Here is a 16,735-nt window from a genome sequence, read left to right as displayed (position 1 = left end):
TGATGGGAATTGGAGCCTGGCAGAACCTGGAGGGTCACGTTTCCCTTTATGCCTCAGGCTCTGGGGAAGGACAGAAGAAGCTGGGTCTGAGGCACGATTCACACAGGTTTTGACTAGCAACATGTTGGATTGATAGAGTTGAAAGGAAGACAGTGCCACACAGTGTGAATGGGGTGGGGCTACACAAAACGTTACCCATCCTTAGACTTCATCCGTCAGTGTGTCTGTATGGTTCTTGCATCTGTTGAGGTTGGTGGGCTCCCCTTTGTCCTGGCTGTTCATGCAGAGGTGGGACAGCTGTCTGTCAGGATGTTGTATTGTTGGTTCCTGCATGGAGCAAGGGGCTGGCTTCTAGTCTGAGTGGAAATCTATAATTCATAGAGGAGTTGAGGGACAAGTACTCATTTAGAATACTATGTCTGGGAGTTTTAGAACAGAATACAACGTATGAAGATATGAAACCTATAATTTATTCCACCTTCGGAAAGATGCCATTTGCCAGCCCAGATTGTTGGTCCATTCAGCCTCACCCTCTATTCCCTGCAAGCCTTGACTTTTAGAGTAGCTCCCTGGGATCTTGTTGATTCTTTATGATATGTCTCCAGGGTCATGTTGATTCTTGATGATAGCTCTCCAGGATCTTGTTGACTCATAGAAAGTAGCACTCTGGGACCTTGTTGACTCTTTATTGTAGCTTTCCAGAATCTTCTTGTCTCTTAATTACAGCCCTCCAGGCTCTTTCTGATTTTTAGGAAATATCTCTTGGAGATCTTGTGAAGGGTTTCTTATTTTTTTCCCCACTGGAAATTCCATGGATTACACCTGGCATGTTAGCCATGCAAAATGTCTGTCCTTCTGCTGAGCTGTGACAAGATGATGCCTTTACAAATCGTATTTCAGTTCCCCTTGGGCTGTTGTCGTGACTCTGTTTACAGTTTCTTTTTTATGAGTGAACTATATTTTTGGGTTTGCTGACACCAAACTATAGTCTTATTCCATTTTAAATTAAGGGACTCAAAAGGGTAGTCTCTGGAATGCATCTTAAGGGAAGGGAAGGAACACAATTTTATATTTCATCATGGAATGAAAGATATCTAAATGTGGTTGGAGAGTGCTAGTTTTTTTTTAAAGCATTGTTTTTAAGATGGTCTGGTTTTAATCTTAGCCTCCACTGTTTTGCAGTTGTAATTAGGACATAATTAGCATAGCTATTACTCACAGAAGCAGAACAGTTCTTTCATTTTAAATCAAAATGGAGATGTAACCATCTATCTGGTTGGTTGATCAGAAATCAAGGTGTGTCCTGAAATATAATTTGATGTAACCTGTAAAATGGTAAAGACTGAGATTCCCTGTAAATGGTGCTCTGGTACATATCCAATTAGAAATGATTGCAAATCTATTTATTAAGCAATATTTCCTGAAGGTGGCACTGTTTATTGGTATGGAAGTCCTCAGATCAGTTTATGCTGTTTTTCCTAAGTCTTCGGCATCTCCTGATTCTGTGAATTCAAGGGGATTGGACATGGGGAGTATATAAAATTCTATTCTTCCCTTTCCATATGTGTCCTACGCATATTTAGCTTTTACATTCCTAAACTCACAACACCCAGATTCCCAGGTGGGGTATAAAACAGTAAAAATTAGCAGCTTTACAGAATTGAAACAAACAACATCAATAATAAATGTAATAAGTGAAATAAATGGCAAAGCAACCTTCGCAAGTGTAAGATGCTTCCTGTACAGCCTGGGGAAATACAAACATTGTCACCTGGCATCTAGAAGATCATAATGTAGACCTCAAGCATGCTTGTCTGGAGAAGACATTCCCCAACTGGGAGCATGATTGCTGAAAAGGACTCAGCCTGCTTACCTCATTTGTGATTTGACCTCAGGGCAAAGGGCCGATGCATTTAAAAAGGGCAGATGGGTTTTCCTTTGGAGCCTTCAGGAATTAAGACAAGAAGAGGGGACTTGTGATCCTAGCAGCTCCCAGCCAGCATGACCCATAGTGAAGGTTGCTAGAAGCTTTAATGCAGCACCATCTGAAGAACCACAGGTTGCTCAGGTCGGAAGACTCCTTGTAAGAATGGAAACTGTTCCACAACATCTTAAAGCCTCTTTAGGTGTGTATATATGTGAGTTTGCTGGTTGTCCCTTCAAATCCTCTTTTTCTTTCCAATGTTTTGCTCCAGGAACAGCCCAACCAAGCCAACTTTGCCAATATCTGCACCGGATTGGAAGTTCTCAGCTTTCTGCTCACTGTGCTCCAGTCTTCCGTTATCTTGAGTAGCTTCAAACCGCTGCAGAGAGGAATAGCCTCTTGCATGACGTGTGGAAACACCAAGGTTCTGCGGGCTGTCCACACACTCCTTTCTCGCTTAATGAGCAACTTCCCTACCGAACCAAGTACGTAGGGACAACAAGGAATGGGGATGGCCTTTCGGGGTCCTCCTGGAAAATGGGAGACCGAGAAAAAGGGCAGAACATCTCTAATGTTGCTCTTCTCATTTGTGCCTGTTTTTATGGACTTTTTTATTTTTTAAAACTTGCACTTCCAGCCCCAATTAAAATAAAAAGTTGAAATAGGTAACCACTAGAAATACATCATTATCCAGTGGCATAAAAACTTAATAACCTGTGGCAGTTATTACTTTGGCTCAAGAAATGCATGTCATAAATTTAATGTCTTTTGCAATTACCATTTTTTCTGCTTTGAAAGTGCAGTTTCTCAGTTGTTGAACATGGCTGTATTAGTAAGACAAGGAAGGGAAATTAGGTGTAAAGGCAGACTTTTGATAAGAGGGAGCAACTGAATAAAAGCCAAGGATCTCTTTGCCCAACCTTGCCTGGGAAGAAGCCTCATTTGGCTGCACGGGATTAAGTGCTAAATAGAGAGATGGGTGATTGCACCATCATGATTGCAACTAAGTTTAATATTAGGGATATGCGTCTGTTTGGATCCAAAGCAGGAAAGGGGCTGCATCTGCCTGTAGCTCCTGAAAGAATCGTTGTCTTTTCCTGGACTTGTACAGTAGTTGCATGGACACAGGCAAACAGCAAGAGCGAGCACACTGGGTCTGAACCACCTTGCTCTCTTTGGCTCCAAAGGGCTATATGTTCCTGCTTAGTAGTTTATTGTGGAGATCCCATTTTGCTTGAAAAATTGCATATTCTTTTCCCTTTCAAGCAGAGGATGCAGAGCAGAGATATGGCTCCTTGTAGAGGGCAGAGGGGATGGCCTTGAGGGACAGGAGGAAGAGCTGCTACCAAGACAGTGGCCAGATAAAAGAGGACCGAGACTGGGACAGGAATAAATGTTTCAGACAAGGCCCTCCCTTGTTCTCATGAAGATAAAAGAAGGGAGGGGGAAGCACATTCAGACTTGCAATATTCTGTTACTATAGCTTTACCATAAAAGTAGTACTGACCTATGTGACATTGGATTCCTAGTCTGAATTACCTTGAAGAGCTGACATTCCTAGAGAACTTGTAACGTTTTCCAAAATTCCCAGAGGCAATGTTTTTATTTCACCAGGTGAAGTTTGATGTTAGTAGACAAGTGTCCAAGTGTCTTAATACTCTTCATCAGACAGTATAATTGAAAAATGGATTGGGGAGTGGGAGAAGATGGAGATGGGAAAGTGGTAGATGTAGCCCGTCACATTCTTCAGGAGCTGAAAGAGGACTTCCCAATTTGTAGATGGGTCTGACCATGTACTGGGTTGGTTGCAGTAGAGCAAGAAGGCACAACTTTTGTTGGCTTGAAGACCGTGCTAAATGTTGCATGACAGATTCACCTTGGATTTTATGATGGGGTGGGGGAATGCAGTGCCCCAGCCTGGGGTGATTTTTCAGTGGGTTTATGGGCCAGATTGGTGCCTTACTCTTCGCAAGCCTTAAGGTACTTGCTTTGTTCTTGAACACCTTTTATCCAAACTCTACAAAATGCAAAAAAGAGTAAAGTTTCTGGTCTCATACAGTCTGGGTGGGGATTGCAAAAAAAAAGAAAAAAAGATTGCATTCTCCCCCACCTCCCCCACATAGCAAGCAAGGAACAAACCAATGATTATAACACCTGATTTTATTTATTTATTAATTAAATGTATATGCTGCCCATCTCCCCCAGAGGAAGGATTTGATTTGATTTGTATGGTATCCCCCACCCCCTTTCAAAAATATACATTCCACTTGCTAAAACTCAAAGAATTCCATTCAATGTGTGAATGTATCTTGTTTTGTTTCTTGTCCACTCTTGCGTAGGCACTTCGAGTGTTGCATCCAAATATGAGGAACTGGAGTGTCTCTACGCTGCTGTTGGGAAGGTTATTTATGAAGGACTTACCAACTATGAAAAAGCTGCTAGTGCTAACCCTTCTCAGCTTTTTGGTAAGCAGTTTGATTTATTGCATCATTATGATTGAGCATGTAATCAGTACAAAATGGCCTGGTCCATTTATTTTAATATTTTGAGAACTAAGAAGACAACTTTCCATAGTTTTTTTGCTGAGTATTCATAGCAGACTAAGACAACTTCATTATGCTTCCATAGAGCTGATGATGTGCATTCACAGAAAGCATGCTATGTATGTCAAGATGATGGTCTGCATTGGAAGACCTTGGTGTTGCCTTGGTTGTGCGTGATGGCGATTGAGAAGGGTAAAGCTAACTTGGTCTTATTTGAGGCTGACTTTACGTCAGTTGGAACGTAACTAACGGTGCTCAACAGTTACATAAGGGGCCTGCAGAAGCTGGTGATAGTGAAATCTCTATCAAGGGGGTGGTGAAATCTCTAGAATGATTGGCTGAGCTTCTCTTGAGGGTCTTTAATGCTTAATGTTAGTTAAAAAAAGACATTGGGATCATACTTCCAGAGAGCTAATTGCTATTGGTTGAGCCATTGTGATGCTAGACAAGAGCACAAAGGAGTAAACAGGAGAAGGAGAAGGAGAAGGAGGAATAGTCAGACACTGGGATAGGAGGTGAATATGAAATTGCAGGCCATCAGATGCAGGTTGGTTAAGAAAATGGAATTCAGGCTGGAAGGGGAAGGTTAGGTTGGGAGAGGCAGTTCCAAAAGGGGAAAACGAACTGAGTAGGCGAAAGAATGGAAGATTTGCTGCACAGGGGCTAGAACTGCAAAGCCAAGGAATGCTAACATTCACATTCTACAATTAAATAGCCCAAACTTCAGTTGTTGCCTTTATTTCCCTGTGGGCCCATTGCTGTTTGGCTCTTATTTAAGGACGCTCTCTGCGTTTCCCATGCGTTGCTGATAACCTTCGAGACCTTTTTGTTCCTTCCTTACCGATACCAGAGCCTTGTTTCAGAAACAGTTTCTAAATGTGTTCGCTTTGTCCTGTGAATCTCGAAGAAGCTTTCTCCTCTTCCACTCACATATTAACTTTTGATTAAGCGAGCGGCACTAGGCTTCTCTTGGGATCCCATCAAAGCCACCTAACCAGTAGCGCAGATGGGCTGAGATGATTAAACCTCTTGGCGAGTTGCGGCCATCTTAAGCTTGCTGTGGAATTACTTCTGTCAATAACGTGGGTCTGAAATTGCAGTGACTTGGTGCACTGGCTGCTTTCAATGGCAGATGTCCTTCGGTATCCTAGCCTGTGATCTGTGCAGACAGAGGTCATTTCATTTGGGAATTGCCTATTTGTCAGGTGTCAGTTGTGCTGTAGGACAGACTAACCAAGAAAGATACTTATCATTTGTCTAGAACACATCAAGGTTATAGAGCCTGCTGCTACTGGGTTTCTCTCCCCCCCATCCCCACCCCCAGTCCAGAGCTAATTCACAACCTTTTTGAAGATGTTGTCCCCTAGGCCCCCTTGTGAAAGGAAGGAAGTAAATGAAGTCTCTTAAAGGATGCAAAATGTCAAGCATCTTTGATGATGAGGAAGACAAAAGCCGAAACAGTGGGGCAAAGCAGTAGGAGAAGTCTTCCTCTTGGCTACCCATTATGGAATGTCTAAATTATTTGGATGGGATTTCTGTAGAATTCCCTGAGTTATGATTTGAGAGCAAACACATCAGAGATTATGGGACCGTATTGTTGACTATGGATGCATTTGATCTGCCAAAGGTTTGAAGGTGGGAGCGTGTTTGTAAACAGCAGTCTGCTGGTTTAGATTTGGTAGAACCCCATCACATATCCGATTCAGGATCTTCTTTTCCTCCTGTTCTGCCTTGGAACGGAGATGAATGTTTGGTCTGCTGAAGGCAACCCTGGTTTGGGATTCGTTGTCTGCTTTTTCTTGCAGGTGCAGATGGTTCTGCTACCTGGCATTTATAGATTGGATGACGTCTAACAGTGATTGAATGCTCAGAACAGTGGCTCAATGAGATTGGATGTTTGGTTTCATATGCTGGATGGCAAATAAGAATGGATGAGAGAAGCCGGGATTAATCCCAGCTCTGTAGTTGGAATAGGGAGGACGTGGAATTGGTTTTGGCCTGGCAAGTATGGTTTGGATACATTAGGGGCAGCTGAGTTGGGTTGGGCAGCAAAATCTTCCTGGTTTTTAGGAAGTCCATCATCAAGCTCCACTCAACTGGGCAAGAAGGCAAGAACTACACAGAGGCCTTTAATGACAGTGTTGAGTAAAGAAAGAGTCTTGGAAATTCTCAGCCTCATTTATATGAGTTCATTTAAGGCAGAGTCTCTGCATGATTTGAAATGCTTCTTCCCAGGTTTCTCACCACCTGGGTTGAATTGCTGTTTATGAGATAAGCCGCCAACAGTCTGTCCTTCTGTCTTTTGATTGTTTGTGTCTGCTTTCCCTTCCATTCTTTTCCAGCCCTCTCCACAGTCTCTCACATTCATCAAAACATGGCTATTTCATTAGGCATTGGGGACTGGAACGGTGTGATCTGCTTCCTATAGCAACAGAAACTGTGTTTTGGTTGGTGACTGCTGAACAGATTAGATTCCCAGTGCTGTGTTTTTCTCTGTAGTGTTATTATTATGACTTGTGGTTGCTGCTCTTTTATTGTAATGCGTGTTGTGTATTTTAACCCAGTTTACAAAGGTTGAGCTGTATGTTGCTCAGAGCCAGCTTTGACTAGAGTGGTTTATAAGCCCAGTAAAATAGAAACAAGGACCACTTTCCCCAATTTGGGTGCCTTCCGGATGTGGGGAACCTCTCCCAGAATTCCTCTGCCAAAATGATCATTGCTGGGACTTCTGAGTGGTGAAATTCACATATCTGGAGACTGCCCAAGTTTGGAGATGATGGTTTTAGAAGATAGATGAATAGAAATGAGGATAATATGCAACAGAGGAGCAGATAGAAAGGCCTGATGTATGTGCCCAGAACATTGTAAGAGTCTACAGAAAGTCACTGAATGCTTATTGAGCCTATTTTACTGTCTAGTTTTATTCTGTTTTGCTTTCAAACTCCACCGGTGAGAAGTCATTTGTTTGGAAGGAACAATTGGTGGGTTGCATCCATCTGTGGTGTTCAAAAGCAAGGGATCTAACCTTTTTTATCACCTTCAGAATAGCACTTGATTGGGCTGGTTCAAAACAGAACAGTGACAGGTGGCTTCTGTTCTGTTCTTATCTTCCAATAATGCCTGGTTCTGTTTTGTTTAGGTACTTTAATGATTCTGAAATCTGCATGCAGCAATAACCCCAGTTACATAGACAGGCTTATTTCAGTCTTCATGAGATCGCTCCAGAAGATGGTGAGGGAGCATTTAAACCAGCAGTCTCAAGCAGGAACAGTAGAAGCCAATACAGGTAGGCCTCCTTGCCACGTTGAAGTTCCCGTCACAGCAGTTTTGCTCCTTAAAATGTGGAGTTTGGCTGAATGAAGGGAGAAGTATTTGTAGGTGACAGTACCATCTGCTTTGGCCAGTGTTATTCCAAGCCTCTTCCATCCCTAACCAAATTTGGCTCTTTTCTGATAATGAACAGGAGAAACAATTGAAAACTGCCAGGAGAGGAGTGTGGGTGGGAGTGATCCATATAGGAAAGGTGTGGGCAATGTATGTAGGCCCCATCCCAGCCCCAACACCCTGTTTGCAGCTCCCCTAGACCCTGAGCTATTGACGTTCCCCCATGTGTTAAGATATGCAGGCTGGATTTAAGCATGGAATTGAATCACGGTGTGCTTAACCTTGGCCTGTTGATTAAACCACACTTGACTGGGTTTCTGTCTTGATTCTATTTGCAGCGGGCACCAGTGAGTTGGTTATGCTGAGTTTGGACTTGGTGAAAACCCGTCTAGCTATGATGAGCATGGAAATGAGGAAGAACTTCATTCAAGCCATCCTGACCTCGCTCATTGAAAAATCAAACGATGCCAAAATCCTTCGTGCCGTGGTCAAAATTGTGGAAGAGTGGGTAAAAAACAGCTCTTCCATGGCAGCTAACCAGGTAACCTAACAGGAGGACGGTGGGTGGGTGGGTGGAAGTGGGCTTGAATTCCCACCCATTCCACTGAGTGTACTAACTCCCCACTTCGCTGCTACGTTTTCATCCTAAACCATTCCTCAGAGGGTTGTGGAGGAGTGAGTGGAAAGGGACCCATGCATGTCCTTGAGCATGTTGGAAGGAAGGCTGCATAAACATGGATATTGATGAAATAAGAAGGAAATGGAAGGGCTAAGAGTTGAATTGTAATGAATTGAACCTTGCTACTTTTACTTTGAATTATGGGTTTCCTGTTTCAAAGGTCACATCCCCAAAGCCACACCACTATTTGGGAAACAAATCCAGTTTTTGTTTTAATGGTACCTCCACAATATCAGTATAGATGATACACGATAGTACCTAACTGGCCATGCTAGTTATTCTCTTTTACCTGCTGTTTTGGGTTCCCAGCTTGATTAGAAGTGATGTCATTAAAAGATTTTTTTTAGGTTGGAGCCGAATGGCAACCATGTGCTCTACCACTCTTCTGTGTATACAACCACGGCAATTTTGTAACTGACCCCACCCCTCCCAGCCCTTTTATGACATTCTGGAAGCCAAGCCAATCTGAAGTAGTGATGCCAAAAAAGGTGGTTCAGGACTCACTGTGTTGTTGAACCCTTCTTAAAATTCACACAGCAACTCTATGCATGCAGGCAAAGCCACACTCTCTCCCCAGGGAAGGGATCCATTCTTGGTGTATTGTGTAGGGTGTCGTACCATTACTATTTTATTTATGTATATTTAAATTTGTCTCCGCCCATCTCACTGACAAGTTTGTGTTAGTTCTACAGTCCTAATTTTTTATTTTTCTTGATGCCTTCAAGTCAGTGTCGACTCTTGGGGACTGCCTGGACAGATCCCTGTCGTTTTTCTTGGCAAGATTTCGGAAGTGGTTTGCCATTGCCTCCTTCCTAGGGCTGAGTGAGAGGGACTGGCTCAAGGTCACCCAGTTGGCTTTGTGCCTGAAATAGGACTAGAACTCACCGTCTCCCGGTTTCTAGCCTGGTGCCTTAACCACGACACCAAACTGGCTCTCCCTAAAATATTACTGTTCATAAAAACCTCTGTTCTCATCAGTGAAGAGAGCAGGTGGATACTGTTTGGCTTTTTAAGGTCATGTGAAATCAAGGATCTATCTGTTGTCTATGCCGCAAAGCAGTAGTTAAACAAACCATTGTCATCACCAGCATGTAGAACAAGTGACAAGCATAGTGATGATCCGTACAAGACAGAGTTAGATAAAGGGTGGGCCTTAGCAGCTCTGCTACACATGCAGATGCTTGCCAGGAAATTTTTCTTAGATGTTACACTATCAGACATTCAGTTTCATACTGTCAGGGAAAAAACCTCATTAAACACGGGAGACAGACACACCATAAAACAAGTCACCTCAAAGTTCTAAGTTCTTCTTAAGAGCTTTATTAAAAGTTAGTTCAGCAAGAAAGTAAAGTGCAATCAATAACATACAAAGTACTTACTTAGATACTCATTGCAATGCGGACCGACAGGAGCAAGCTGTCACTGGGACAGCTTGACCATGTGGGTCCAGACCCCCAAAATGCAATCCTTTTTATCCTTTAAAACCGCAAACCACAATCATGACTCTTAGGATTTTCATAACGTTCCCAAAGCTAATTTCACCACACTTTCCTGTTCCCTTTGTCCCTGTCACGTCTGTTCCCATCAACGAGTTTGCTTATTTAACAGTTTGCTCTGGTTTTGCAAGTATTATTTCCTGTCAGGGCCCCAAAGGTCGTCTCCAAGCTAGCCCTTGCTTTTATTATTAAATGTGATTAAGCAACATATATCTATATCAAAATAAGTTTTAGGCTACTAGCATTTTTCCTCTCACAATACTGTCTGCAGTATCTGTCACTTTCTTTTAGCTTGGGTAGTGTTCGATTACCTCCTTTGTCTGCTAGGTAGAATAGTTATTTGAGAAGAAAGAGATGACCAAAGGTGGGATGTTGTGACCTTTTGAATTTCATGTTCTATACTGTTTTGGGGTGATACAGTGTATGATTGCTGATGAAATCACTGCATTTGTCCTAAGAATTTGGGGGTGGTGACACACATTATTGTGTATGTTCTGCTACAAGACTATTTCAGAAGTGGGCTATGTTGACGGACAGCTGTTCCTCTGCCATCTTAGGGACAGCTGGAGAAAAATGAATGATCTTTTTTTTTCCCCCCTGAACAGATTCCAACACTCCGAGAGAAGTCCATTTTGCTGGTAAAAATGATGACCTATATTGAAAAACGTTTTCCAGAGGACCTTGAATTAAACGCTCAGTTCTTAGACCTTGTTAACTATGTCTATAGGTAAATTATGGCAATTAATCACCTGGTCCAGCATCTCGGTTCATAATTTGTGCCATGTATGACCTTAAGAACGCCCCATTCATCTTTTAAAGTCAATCTAGGGATTTGGGAAAGTTGTGGGGATGGGGACAATCAATTTCTAGTTCTCCAAGGTTTTGGTTAATGTTCATGCTACTCAAATTCTAAGTCAATCTCTGTCAGTTCTTCTAAGGAAAAAATATCCCCCCCTCCCGAAATCCTATAGGAGTCAAAGCATTTTTTAAAGTTTCAGGATAGAAAATTCAGTGGGAGTTTTGTAATTGACTAATTTCTTTGCATTGTACTGGAGCATGACTGGATTTTCTCAGCAGTTTAGCTACAACCAACATTCCCTGGACAGCTCTGTGCATCTCAAGAAAGGGATTCAGAGCGTGCACGTTACCCATCCCTAATCTAACCCGTTGCTGCATTTACTAGGTGGCATCTACTTTCTAAAGTTCCCAAAGCATTCTGAGATGTCCCTCGTGTCCTGTTCTTAAAATATGTGCCAATTTTCAAGCAGCGTTTTATCCAGGAGTATGTTATTTTTGATGTTTCTAGTCAGTAGGTCTACCCAATGACCTGGATGTGATTTGGAACATATGGGGAGCATGTGTTCGGACCATCTTAAACTTGCTGCAACTTTTTCTGGGCATCTTTTCCAACGTGATTTGGTGAAAAGTTGTGCTTGGTTTAAAGTGTTCCCGGTAGGAACTACGCTGCAAGTCATATTTTGCCCTTTGAATTTAAATCTCTGCATAGCCTTACAATTCAGTTTTGTTAGTAATGTTTAGCGAGAGCTTCCTTGTTAACTAACTCCAGCAGGTGAACTTATCCTGTATCTCTCATCTAGTCATTTCTATACTTTTATTACCAGCACTAATTTGGGTTCCTTCTTCTCCTTCTCCCTCTTCTTCTTCATAGGGATGAAAACCTTTCAGGTAGCGAACTCACCGCTAAACTTGAACCAGCCTTTCTCTCTGGCCTCCGATGTGCCCAGCCTCTCATTAGGGCTAAATTTTTTGAGGTTTTTGACAACTCCATGAAGCGCCGGGTCTACGAGCGGCTGCTGTACATAACCTGTTCTCAAAACTGGGAAGCAATGGGAAATCATTTTTGGATCAAGCAGTGCATCGAGGTGAGGATACAGCAAGTTGGGGGGTTTTGTGCCTTCTCTGGAAGTAAGGTTTTTTCAGCAAGATCTCTCTTCCACTGCAGATTCAGTATACAGGTAGTCCTCAATTTACGACCATTTGTTTAATGACTGTTTGAAGTTACGACAGTGCTGAAAAAAGTGACTTATGACCAGTCTTTGTGCTAATGACTGTTGCAGTGTCCCCATAGTTACATGATCAAAATTTGGATGCTTAGCAACCAGCATGTACTTATGATGGTTGCAACGTCCCAGGGCATGTGATTGCCATTTGTGACCTTCCCAGGGGGCTTCCGGCAAGCAAAATCAATGAGGGAAGCAGGATTCACTTAACCACTGCAGCAAAAAAGGTTGTAAAATCGGGCATGACTCGCTTAATGAATGTGTTCCTTAGCGATGGAAGTTCCGGTTCCAATTGTGGTTGTAAGTCAGGGTCTACTTGTACAGTCTAATTTGCATTCTGGTTTGGTTGGCTACACTTAAAATTAGAAGTTGAGGGCCTCTTTACAGTTGTGTCAGCCTTTGGAGATAGACTATGTCGGGAAAACTGGCTGGGGAATTCTGGGAGTTGAAGTCCACACATCTTAAAGTTGCCAAGGTTGAGAAACACTGCCCCATGGGCTTAAGACATAATCGGTCTGAGTTTCTTCCTAATGTTTTCTTCATTTTCCAGGCTTAATGCATGTTTCAGTAACTGTCGCTGCCTAGTTTCCTGAAGGCTGTCTCTGTGGCTCTCCACAAGATTTCACTTAATACTGGGATGGGAGATGATCAGATCTGTAGGTTAGATGGAGAAGTGGAAATGCATGCTGAAAGACAGTGTGGGATATGCGGTTGTGATCATGAGGTCCCTAGACTGGGATTTAAGGTGTGAGTTGCCATTTGTAGGCTTTAGAGTAGACTTTTCATCTGTTTTCCACTTCTCAGTGGAAGGGAATCATGTTATTGCTTTTCAGCAGTTACAAAGGAGGTTCCAGGGACCAAAAAAGGGGGAGGGAATAACTCCTGTTTTATTTACATTTTGCAGAAAAATAGGATGCACGCAAACCACGCAGAGCTGAGCTTTTTAACTGTGCTGCGTAATTCCTCCCAGGCTCTGCTCTTTCTTTCTTTTTTTATTATTATAAATCGTAAACAGAGGTACCGCATTTCCTTGGGGTCCTTCCGCATAGAAAAATCCCATCACAGCAGTCGCCAGATCTCTTTTCTTTTTTAAACGAACACCAGCAGAATCCCGAATAAACTTCTTTGTTATCATCTTTTTCAACTGCGAAACATATGACTGATCTGCCCCATGAAACTTACCAGTAGAATTTCATTTCTGGGCGCTTTTGACATTCCATGATCATCTCTGCTCCTTCAAGTGCCCTAGTGATTAAATTCAGAGACAGTGATCTGTGTACCTTTGTGTAGCGAGAAGGCAGAAATCACTGTCGTTCCACCGAAGGTCTTGGATTGGTGAGGCGTGAGAGCCCTGAATGGGAGGGAGGAGTCTGAATTCTTGGGAGAACTCCAAGTTTTGCAGAAAGACATTATTTAAAGGGGGTGTGGAAGCAAGAAAAATGGCTCTTGGTGAAGGGGAAACGCGTCCAGGATGAATTCAGAAAGGTGGCTAGCGGGTGGCTGAAGCACTCTCTCACGGCCTGTGATCTGTAATGATTAAAGAAGAAATAGTTGTGCTGGGACTTGAATGAGGAGGAAGAAAGGGTTTGAAAAGGGAGAGAAGAAAGCCTGGGGGCGTAATATTTTTCCTTATTCCAAGGAGATGATAGCCAAGTAGTTATCAGAGACCGTTTTTCTTGAGAGGACAACCTATACAAATTAAACAACCCAGCATATTTAAGGCCAGTTGCTTAGACTATGTACCATCTCTCATTTCTACCAGCAGTGTTTCTCAACCTTAGCAGCTTTCAGATGGGTGGACTTCAACTCCCAGAATTCCCCAGCCAGCATGGAATTCTGGGAGTTGAAGTCCACCCATCTGTAAGCTGCTAAGGTTGAGAAACGCTGCTACCAGGATCAATTTACTCTTAAAGTTACAAAAGCACACCCCAGTGGGGGAAAAATACCCAGAAATCCCATTTTACATGCCAATCCAGAAATGCTTTGAGGTCATCATGTACCAAATGCATGTAGTAAAGCAGAACAGTGAAGATGGCTCTTAACGAAGGTTCATAAAGCCATCTAGAATTGTGGGTGCCGTTCAGACGCACGCAGGATTTCCCTTGTTCTCTTACAACAGCTGACATTCCTCTGCCTCCTCTGCCTTTGCTGGTAACCCCCTGCATCTGTGTCAAACAGTGTGGGATAAATCAAGTTAATAAGGGAGAAGCTTAAAGGAAGAACACGGAGCAGCCTCTGGCTAATGATAAAATAATGGGATTGTAACACATACCTTACAGTCTTGCTGGGTGAATGCCGAACAATTCCTTGAAGCGCAAAACAAACAAATCAAATGGAGAAACAATCACATTTATTTATTGACATACATGCATAGATTTAAGGAATGCCCGACTCCCGATGACTCTAGGCACTTGATGTTATAAAGCGCCAGAATAATAGCATAACAGAGCCATTGATGTGCATCTCGACAAAGAAAAATCATACAAAACGGGACAAAATCTTACTCTCACCAATCATCTTACCCTTATGCCTGGGAAAATAACCGGGTTTTCAGCGTTTTTTTTTTTTTTTTGGAATGTCAGCATAAAAGTGGGTCTGTTATGGATCTTGGGGGTGGGGTGGGGTGGGAAGGCAAGCTGCCCCCCATTTGTGCAGAATAATCAGTCTTCGTAATCTCAAAGTGGGTTTAATGAGATCTGCAGAAGAATCCCCCTTTTTGGAATCCTTCATTCCAGCTGACTTTTTGAAAACCGCAATTTAGGTCATAAAATGTAAGTGGGGAGTGCTTATTCCAACATCCTGGTCATATTGACTAATACAAGAGAGGCAATCTGCTTGCAGCTCCCCACACCTATTTTGGGGACCCAGAGCAGTTTGGAGTAGTTTTCGGCTTCTTTTTTTTTTTTAACTTAACAAATTTTTAAAGAGCCAAATGGGTGCCTTAAGCCTTATTTATAAAGTCCATTTCACTCCTCCATTAATCCTCCCGCTGCCAGATTTGGCTGTTTTTTCCTGATTTTGAAGAATTATAAGGCACAAGTCTTAAGACATCCGTTTCAGTTCTTAAAATCCCTCCAACAAATGCACGAAAAAAGAAAATGTGAAAATTTTGCCCCTGCCTATTCCAGTGATGTAGTGACATCACTGTTCATGCGCTACAGCTTCTGGGAAGCCATAACAATTGAAATGTGGTCCCCAGTTCTCATATAAAGGAACTTGCCACAGGATTTGTGCCAACACATGATACACTATTCACAAGAGCCTCCAGCTTGGACTTCTGTAGTAGGAAGACAGAATGGCCTTGAGAGACAGGAGGAAAATCCATTACCAAGATGACAGTCAGATAAAAGAAACCTTGGTCTGGGGCAGAACTGTAACCTGAGAAAACATCTCACAGAAGACCTCGCTAGTTCTCATGAAGTTAAAGGGAGGGAAGGGGGAAGTCCATCCAGACTTGCAAGGTTCTGTTACTTATATCTTTATAATAAAAGTAATATTGGCTTGCATGACTTGAATTTCTTAGTCTGTACCCTGAAGGGCTGACAAATTTCCTCTTCTTTTCTTCTTCCTTCTGTAGCTGGGAAAGCATTGACATGTCAATGTCCTGTTTTTAAAATAAAAGGAGTTGCCCCTCCATCTGAACTCAGAAAACCACAGATTCTGACTTGCTGACTAGTTATACCACACCGAACTGGAGTTCTCTGGATTCAGTTATGGGGGTGAAGCCTGTTGAGTTGAACAATAGAAGCTAATGCTTTGCATCACCTTTTGCTGGGGTAGGAGGAGAAGTAACGTAAAGGTGGATTACCCAAGTTCTAAGTTCATTCCCATAGTGTTGAGCAAGGCAACTAAGTGTCCCCAACCTGTTGTCTTCCTGTTTTGGGGAGCAAAACTCCTAGTATTTTCCTCCCAGCGTGGCTTCTGCATTTGCTCTGGTAACCCATAAGTGAGTCCTTGACCTTGCTGGCTAGGGGATCCTGGGAGTCAGACACATCTGGAGAGCATCAGATTGAGGAAAGTGAGCTAAAGTGAGCGCTGATTTGTGTCTGATGAAGGAGGGAAACTGTAGCCTGGTCCCCTGAATTCCCACCCCTATTGAACAGATGTTCATTTGCACATCTGCACAAGTCCATTAGCAATGGGAGTTTAGTTTTTTGATGATGCCTTCCTTCCACCAGGAATTCAAAGTGGCATGCACAAGACACCTTTGTTCAGCTTTGGTTAAGAACAACAGGAACTGTAACACTCAGGGAAAAATGGTTAGCCATGTCTACAAGCCATCTGCAGCCTCTCTTTTTCAACCCCTTTAGCTCTTGCTGGCGGTATGCGAAAGAAACACCACAATTGGGACCAGCTGTCAAGGAGCCACACTTCCCTCTATCACAAATGTCATTAACCTGGCTGATAGTCACGACCGGGCGGCCTTTGCCATGGTGACTCACGTCAAGCAAGAACCTCGCGAAAGAGAAAACAGTGAATCAAAAGAAGAGGTAACATTTTATTTCACAACACCCCTCCCCTCGTGTTACACTACACCAGATTTTTGCAAACTGACTCCATCCTGCCATACTGGCTGGGGAATTATGGGAGTTGTCGTTGAAGTCAACTTGATCTAGTGGAATTGGTGGTAGCAATTCTTCATCTTTCCCACCCACCTGGGCTGAACCAGAGGTCCTCTACTGGGTGGC

General features: G+C 42.9%; 1 protein-coding gene across 8 annotated transcripts in view; it reads left to right on the top strand.

Moving 5' to 3' along the window:
* TRRAP (transformation/transcription domain associated protein) overlaps window positions 1-16,735 on the top strand; it is a 116,263-nt gene that overhangs the window by 49,693 nt on the left and 49,835 nt on the right. For all 8 annotated transcript variants that reach the window (XM_088148048.1, XM_088148054.1, XM_088148051.1 and 5 more), the window contains 7 exons: window positions 2,196-2,409; window positions 4,264-4,389; window positions 7,607-7,753; window positions 8,190-8,392; window positions 10,632-10,753; window positions 11,696-11,909; window positions 16,358-16,537. In XM_088148048.1, the coding sequence (XP_088004174.1) occupies window positions 2,196-2,409; window positions 4,264-4,389; window positions 7,607-7,753; window positions 8,190-8,392; window positions 10,632-10,753; window positions 11,696-11,909; window positions 16,358-16,537 (1,206 nt within the window). The remainder of the gene's footprint in view (window positions 1-2,195; window positions 2,410-4,263; window positions 4,390-7,606; window positions 7,754-8,189; window positions 8,393-10,631; window positions 10,754-11,695; window positions 11,910-16,357; window positions 16,538-16,735) is intronic.

The sequence above is a fragment of the Python bivittatus genome, unplaced genomic scaffold (genome assembly GCF_059951505.1).
Source record: "Python bivittatus isolate LINGU-HERP-01145 unplaced genomic scaffold, Pbiv_v1 ctg000560_np1212, whole genome shotgun sequence".
In the NCBI taxonomy this organism is placed as follows: Eukaryota; Metazoa; Chordata; class Lepidosauria; order Squamata; family Pythonidae; genus Python; species Python bivittatus.
This window is presented reverse-complemented; position numbering and strand designations above follow the sequence as displayed.